The 8,980-nt window shown below is 30.8% G+C and overlaps 1 protein-coding gene across 1 annotated transcript in view; it reads right to left on the bottom strand.

Moving 5' to 3' along the window:
- Nucleotides 1–2,448: 2,448 nt before the first annotated feature.
- The window catches only part of LOC107440677 (Olig family), a 26,153-nt gene continuing 19,621 nt past the window's right edge, over nt 2,449–8,980 (bottom strand). The window contains exon 2 of the mRNA XM_016053657.3: nt 2,449–4,167. Within this exon, the coding sequence (XP_015909143.1) occupies nt 3,593–4,167 (575 nt within the window). The 3' untranslated portion in view covers nt 2,449–3,592. The remainder of the gene's footprint in view (nt 4,168–8,980) is intronic.

Genomic DNA, 8,980 nt, shown 5'->3' with positions numbered 1-8,980 from the left:
AAAATTGGGTCGGCTGTTCAACGACGGTTATGAAATAAAAATAAAAAGTAGTTCTGAGGAAAAAAAATACTCGCAGAGAAACAATGACCCAGCGTCTATTTCCTGTGTCGGACTCTTAAACAGTCCGCCAAATAAATCTATTCAGCTAAAAACCTTATATGAGAATAATTAAAATTTTAAAAATAATTAGACATGAGACTTTTATATAGTATATACAATTTATTCATATTTACAGCACAATACAGCAGAAAGACATAGTTTCAATGACTAGGTATTTTATCACTTTACATTTTTCTTCTTCCCATTGGAGGATATACATATTAATTTAGCAGCTACCTGTTTAAACTATACATATTTAGAACAAAATTCACATCAATGATGTACATTTATAATTTTGATTAACAGCACATGTTTTATAGTTTTTGTCAGAAAATAAAAATCGGTTTAAGTTTTCCTGAGCATAGCTTTCGACGTTTTGAATAGCCCTAAAGTCAAAATTTTTAATAGACCAGCGTAATCTTGATGGTAACCATCAGTAATTCCATCATAAACCATTATATTGTTTGATGGTAACCAACATAAGTAACCATCATCCCAATGAAGGAATTCTGACTGATTTATGATGGTCCGTTTAACATGAGAAGAGCAACTTGTCTTGATGGTTTGTTCATGTTGAACTATCAGAAATTTCCTTCATAGTTTCTTAGGTATCAAATGTTGAAACGATCATGAACCACCGTCACACCAATGAAGGAATTCAGACAGATCATTAAAAAAAAACATTAGATCATTAAAAAAAAAAAACATTGGTCGGACATTAAAAAAAATTGTTGAACCATTATGGATCATCACGAATTTCCATAGTATCTTAGAAATCAAATGTTTGAACGATAATGAACAACCATCATGCCAATGTAGGAATTCAGACTAATTTATGTTGGTACAACATAAAAAAATAAAATTGTTTTGATGGTATATTCCTGAGAATAAAAAAGAATTCCCATTTAACCATCATGGAAATGTATAGTTGAAACCATCATGGACCATCGCGGATTTTTGGCCAGTGAGAATCAAACTTCGCTAGATGGTTAATCATCATAGCATTACGGTAGCATTTTCCATCATGGAATGATGGAAGTTTGTTGGTATATCAAAAACCATGAACACATAATGAAAAATGCTGGATGATGGTTACCATCGAATGATGTTGGACCATCATGAATCGCACTGAAACCAACATAAACTATCAAAATTTTTTGATGGGACCATGAAGAATTTTGACTTGGATTTTCATAGAGGCTGGCAACTACAATGATAATTGTGAGCAGGAATATATTTGAGATTTCATCAGCACCAAAAATCCGCATGAAATAATTATCAAGCAAGGATATATATACCCATGCAAAAAGCTATAGTTTGTCTATAGAGGGAACTCCCCTCGCCACGAAGTCCAAGGCCGTGGAAAAAAGAAATAGTGCATTTCAAAGAGGGGAGCTTCTTTTCCCTCTCATTCCCTTTCTCTCGCCGACCTGTCTTAAATAATGATCCAACATCCCTGCTTGGAATAGTTAAACCTCGTCACCGCCACCACTCCAAACGAATGGCTAGGGGAGTTCTTTATATGGACAAACTATTCAAAAACAGGTAAATTACAAACAAATAACAACAAAACAATTTCAGTTTATAACTTGTCAATGTTTTTCTCCCATATCTCTGTAATTCCCTCTCTTATTCTGTGTTCCGAAACCGAATAATCCTCTTTATTATAGAACCAAAACTTTAATACGCCTGTTTACGTGAACAGCTAATGACTTTTTCAAATGAAGTATAGTAAGAAGTTAACCCTCTCTTCATTGTTTATATATGTTACCGTTAATGACCAAAATCAAAAGAATGTCGACTTTCACCGGTGAAAGTCGGCTATTAAGAATTTTGACTTAACTTTTATTTTCTGGTCAAAGATTCTTTACATTGGATTGAATGTAGAGGTGAGTAAGCAAAGGAGTGGCGTACATTTTTGAAGCAATACCTGCGTCTTAAATATGTCACATTTAAAAATAAATTAAAATCAATACAACTACATTAAAACTTAGGCAACTCGGATACAATCAAAATAAAATGAAACCTCTTAAGTTGACCATCTGCCTGAGTCGATCATAATGATAAATTGACTAAAATAATAGATATATAAATAACTTTATTATATCCTTTATAGATAACTTATTCTATATAAAAATTATCAAGACTGCTGTTATTCAAAATAGAACGCAACTGCTGTCACAAATTACAGGTTGCACAAATTTTGCTTTAAATTAAGTAATTAATATTTAAATAAATTTCTGAAAGCTTATATCATGGTCTTTCAAAATGCCTTATTTTTTTCCTGAAATTGTAGGGGTGGAAATATAATGAGGATAAATCTTAAAATTTTAGACGCACTGTAAAACAGAGTACAAAAATTCGGCCTTTTATTTAATCCACCACTTTTTCAGATTGCTATGTTTAGGGAACTATTCAAATCAACAAATTAGTTGCAAGCATCTGTTCGGGAAATAAATATCATTAAATTAAATCTGAGCTAGAAAAATTTTATGTCAATACTCCGTTGCAAGTTTTTTTTTCAAAAAAAAAAAAAAAAAAAAGACCATTGCGGTATAGGATTTAAGTAATCATCCGCGATTTCGTATAGTTCCGTTTTATTTTGTTATCAAATTATACCTTTAAAACAATTTAAAAGTTAAGCATCTCAGACAGAAATTTAATTCGTGCTTTCTTTTACGATAGATATCATAGAATTATTTTTTAAAAAAAAGGTTATAGTTATGTAGTCTTATTAAAATCCTAGATTTGAATTCATAATTCGATAAATAAGGAGAATATTCGTTCTTGGAAGAAGAAAAAAACAACTGCATGACGTTGCAAGAGCATTGAATTTGATTGGGTCACTTAAAATGACGCTTCGTATGCTGACTTGCTTTGAACGAATCAAAATGCAAGATGGGTATTTTCACTTTTGTTTCGCTGTAGAAGAAAATCGTCTGCTTGAAACAATATTTATTAATTTATTCATGCGAACAGAAAGTATTATTTAAATATAATACAACTCTTTCATTTTATGGAAAACAAAACAATAGTTTTTATTCAGTAAGTGTTGTTTTCCATATTTCACACGATTTAAGAAAGCAAGCTTAAAGAAGGCTGTGCAACTTCGTTTTAAGAGTTGGCGATGTTGATATATGTTCGCGTGGGGTGCTTGGCATCCATTTGGCGTGCACTAATATGAAAACAGGCTCTCCCCATAGGTATAATAGTTTTTTCTTAACTTGTAACAGAGTATACTAGTGTTTTAGCTTAGTTCACTCACAATATACCAAATGATCTATACATTTACAACCTTATGTACATTTCACAATGCACCATTTCTTTAAAAACCGTAAATTAAAAAAAAAAAATTAAAACAAGTTTTATATATTTGAACAAAACATTTTAGCCATTAATCAATTATTTGTAATGCAGTGCCATAATTAATTTCAATAATGAGCTGCACAGGGCTGTTAAAATGTCCATTGAATAAAAGTTAGGGCCTTTATAGTCAAGGTTTGTCTCGGTCGCATTGATTACAGGATGCTCCAGGATACAGAACTGGCTGCCCAACGTCCTTCTCCACAGTTGAAGATTCTGCCGATCTTGAAGTGAGGGCGTAAGCAGGAACGCCTGGCGCCCCGACGGGTGGCATTCCCGCCGCTGATGCTGGAGGTGGGTACGCCCCCGGGTCGGTGAGGGCGGGCAAGGAGGCGGCGGCCGCGGCTGCAGCAGCGGCCGCCGGAGGCAGGGGCACTCCTGCTTGGTTCATAAAGGAGATGATGCGCCGCATTTCCTCCAGGGCATTGGCCTGCATCAGGATGTAGTTCTTGGCAAGGAGAAGAGTGGCTATTTTGCTCAATTTGCGGACGGAGGGTGAGTGGGCGTAGGGGATGACAGACCGGAGCTCGTCCAGGGCGTCATTCAAGTCGTGCATTCGGCGCCGCTCCCGGGCGTTGATGCTCAGCCGGACGGATTTGGCATGGCGGCATTGTTTTTTGTTGCCACTGGAGCTTCCACCCAGGAGAGAACTGTGACCATTGCCATTGTAGTCACCGTTGTCTTTGGAATCGTGATTCAGAGATCCTAAAGTAAATAAATAAATAAAATTTTAAAAAAACGAAGCCTTTTAATTGGTTCGAATAAGCAAGTAAAATTGTCAGTCTTCAAAAGTAAATTATTAAGAAAATAATTCATAACAATTTGGTAAAATTTAAAATCTCGTTAAAAAATATTTATTTAGGTACACGATCGAAGCTAAATAAGGTAGATAAAGCACAAATAATGGTACGAAACAGACATACAACAGTTTTGGTGCTGTAATGAAGAACTTTTATCACAGTCGAAACACAGAAGTTTCGACATTGAGGAATTGTTTTAGTGATATTATTACCATTCTCTAGTTCCGATTCTGAAGAACTTAGCTCAGATTCGAAACATAGAACCATCAAAGCTAAATAACGTAGATAAAGCACAAATAATCGCACGAAACAGACATACAACAGTTTGGGTTCTATAATAAAGAACCTTTATCACAGTCGCTACACAGAAATTTCGACATTGAGAAATTGTTGTTGTGACATTATTGCCATTCTCCAGTTTCGATTCCGAAGAAATTACCCCAGAATCGAAACATAGAAGTTTCAACACTAAGGATATTTTTGTGGAATTTTCACTCTGAGCAAGGTTTTTAATCACAGAACCGAAACTATAATATGCCAGTTTTTGTGGTTTTGCTCGTGCTCGATTCGCGTTGTTTAGCTTAATTCGCTAATAGCGCAAACTATACACTTTCTTCATTTCAAAATGTACCGTGTTTCTAATTATCTATTCAATTTGAGCTTGTAACAGTGTTGTTAGAGTTTAGCATAGACATACTTCTATAATTTGAGAGCCACTAACATTTGAGATCCTTTACAAAATTTTAAATGATGTATGAATTAAAAGCAATGTCTTCTAAAATTATTTAAGTGAAAAAATTTGAGAAGTAGATTTTGTAATAATAATTAAAGATTTTGGAAAACAATTATTTAATCTTTCAATGTTTAACATTGCAGTGATGCGGACAGTGCTTTAATGAGAAGAGTTGCAGAACATTTAAATTAAATAAGTAATTTGTTCTGTTAACTATTACTTTAATTGTAAAAATAATCGGATTGCCATGCTTTTAATTTAAAAAAAAATGAGTCGAATTGCTCAATAGACGATTTGAACGTTTAATTCACAAAAGCTCACTTGAAACTTAAAATAGTACATGTAAATATATTCGAAGCTTAAGTACTAACTTTGATAACTTTTTTTAATATAACTCATAATATAATTTTAATCATCAATTAAATATTTAATTTTTCAATGTTTAACTATCTATATTGCAGTGGTTTAAGCAATGCTTTAATGCGAAAAGTTGCAGGCACATTTGAATTAAATGAGTAATTTGTTTTTGTTAACTATTATTTTAATTTTAAAAATAATCCAATCGCTATGATTTTAGATTTTAATTTTAAACAAATGAGTCAAATTGCTCAATAGACGATTTGAACGTCTAATTCACAACCTGATGAAACATTTATTTCAAATACTCAAAAAATTTAAGAATTTGATGATTTTTGTAACTTCCAAAAGCTCACTTGAAATTTAAATATTGAAATAGTACATGTAAATGTATACGAAATTTAAGTACTTATTTTGATAATCTTTCTTAATATAACTACTGTGTCTTCTCGAACCTTGTTCAAAAAACCTTATGTCAAAAAAAAAAAAAAATCTCTTTGTTATCTATTCCCCTATTGTTAATTTGAATTACTATGTCGAAGAGTTTCTTCTCAAAACCTTGTTAAGTCGAATTTTTTTCGAAATAGAAAATGAAATTTTTTTAGAAAAATATTCGAGATATCGACATCGAGAGTATACTGTATTTATGTATTTTTTTAATCAAAAGCTTGTTTAATAATAATTATGAAACAATAATGTTCAAATATAATGATTTTGACTCATTTTTTCGTTTAGAACTATCAATTCCTGTGGTGTTGCAGGAATTATTAAAAATATATGAATATTTCTTAAGATTCTATTGTTGGTTACACTGAATTATAGTTTATGAATTAAAACGTCTAAATAAAAGACAGATGGAATATTTAAATATTGACATAGTATGTGAGGATCTTAATGTGAATAAATCAATTATTTATCTTAATTTGGATTTCAATTGAATTGAATGTAGGGTTTAATGTGCACCAAGTCCACAGGACACGCTGCGCCAAACAAATGATTTTAAAATAAATCTTATGTAAATGTATAATGCAAATTTTTCTTATTAAAAATCACACGGAATTTATAAAACTGAATACAATGAAACAGACGTATTCAAAACTGAACAAGATAAAATTTAAATATAGTTAAGCAGCACAAAACAATTGCATTCAAAGCTGAATAAAATCAGATAAAATTATAAATAGGATAAAACAGTTATATACAGTATAAACGACCAATTGGATTTGGATTTCAAAATTTTTTAAACAAGACCAAAATAGTCAAATTTTCATTTAACTGCATTGATCGTGTTTTTGTTAAAACTAACAAACTTTCAAATAAAATGGAAATATTAAAAAAAATGACTTAACCACTATCCTGTCATTTGCAAGTTAAATAATAATTAAATGATAACAACCTACTCGTATTTAAAAATAATACCATGACAACATTAAATTGTGATAAGCCACATAGTTACATTACCCCGCATACAAATTTAATTAGTTTTGTTCAACAATGTCAGAATTTTATATTTTAAACTTAATAAGATAATGAACAGTTTTAGATAAAAAAAATAGACCTAAAATTGGTTAGATAACTAATAAAATTTTACTTTTAATCCAAAGAAAAGAAAAGTTATTTAACTCGTTGTAGTCAGTTAATTAACGTCCTTTTAGTAAGTTATTAATTTCCTAGTATTAGAACACATCTTTACATTATTGTATATCCCTTATTTTTAAGATTTTTAACGGCAAAATTTTGTGTCCCACTAATAATACATAAAAGAAATAGAAGCACGCTATATGTAAATGAAGTGACGTTGTTTAAACATCTAATTAATGGCTAACACTAACTGATAGAAACAAAACCTGCCTCCCCCAGGCAACGCAGCAAAACATAACAGTAATTCCCTAAAATTATTCCACTGTACAAATGCCACATGTCCAATTAGATGCTTTCAACAACAAAAAAAAAGAAAAAAATTTCCTCATTTTGCTTAGTTAAATTCTAGTGTCCTACAATTTCAATTAGAACATGCTTTTTTTTAAAACTAATTTAGTAATTGGTAGAAAGTTAAAATATTTCCTATTTATATATAGTGCAGTATATCTAACCAGTAAATTTTTTTATCATTCGTAATTCATAAGGCAATAAAATATAGAATACTACATAGTTATGAACATTTTTACTACCGCCTGTGAATTGAAGATCATTTAAACAGCGGAATAAAAAAAAATTATTAAGTATGGAAACATACTGATAACTTAACTGATAATAAACAAAATATGTACTCATATATACATAACATTACTCGTAATAAAAATAAACCTTATGTTTCACCCAACAATTTTAGTAACTTCAACATTTTAGTAACTTTTAGTATCTTCATAATAATAATCATAATTCTTCCTCAAATAAAAATTTAAGTTTTTCCGAAAAATCATAGTGGAAATTTAATGTACACTAATTCTTTACTTTTCAATGCATAATTATTTTTGTCTTACTTTTAAAGATAAAATTATCACTGTTGTATTTAGACTTATAGCTAACTATTATTACTTTTCTTATATTTCATGACTCAACTTTTTAGAGTAATATTTTAGAACATATTTTCAACTTTTTAGAGCATATTTCGTTCTGAAATTGCTGAAATCTCGAAAGATTTTTCGAAAGTCGATTCAATAAGTCAACAAAGAAAATTTTCATTTTAGCTGCTTTTTATTAAATAATTACAATTTTCTCTCATATAAAACTAAAATTAATTAATTAAATTCAATTACGGAATTAATATAAAAAAAAAACTGTATAAACATCAAGTGTCATCCACTTCAAGATTAAAAACATTTATTTACTAGAAAAGTATAAATTTGGTGACGCTAACCACACCTCAGAGATGCAAATATGTATTTTAAAGTGGTAGTTTATCAATTGTGATTCTTAGTTTAGTAAATTCAATTTGGTAGATTTTTATCCACCACTATTTCTAAATAATTCGTAGGCATATATAATTCACTACTTTATAGTACTTTTACCTTTCAAAAAACAAGCAAAAATCGTCCGTCCTCGGCGGTAAAAAATTCCCCGCGGACAACAAATTTCTCGAATTCAGCGTCCGCGCGGACGGCCATTTTCACGTTAACGTTCGTGATACATTTTCAATTTTTGTTATCTTACAAGAATCTAGTGCCTCACTTCCAAAATGACCCTTTAATCTCGAAATACAGCAACATACTGCGCATGGTGGAATTGATGTTTTCTCTGTCTGGGAGTACTGCAGCGGTTGAAAGGGGCTTTTCAGCAATGAACTTACAAAAAATAAAAACACATTACTTACTGGTCTTAAACAAGAAGCGTTAAACGCATTTATGAACATCTACCTAAATGGAAAACCTCTTTCAGATTTCTGTGCCCTCTGTAAATCATTTTAACCTCTGTAAATCATTGGCTTGATTGTGGAACTGGCAAACGTCATATTTGACTCATTTAAAAAACGCAGTACCATCGGATAAATTGACATGATAATTGACAGATAACTTAACCTTTGTTATTTAAATTATTTCATCAAAGAAATAAATTATTTCATAATAGAAATACTAGGTTTTACTATTAGTAACCTAGTATTTCTTTTATTACTGTATAATGTAATCCT

The sequence above is a fragment of the Parasteatoda tepidariorum genome, chromosome 5, assembly GCF_043381705.1.
Source record: "Parasteatoda tepidariorum isolate YZ-2023 chromosome 5, CAS_Ptep_4.0, whole genome shotgun sequence".
Taxonomy (NCBI): Eukaryota; Metazoa; Arthropoda; class Arachnida; order Araneae; family Theridiidae; genus Parasteatoda; species Parasteatoda tepidariorum.
This window is presented reverse-complemented; position numbering and strand designations above follow the sequence as displayed.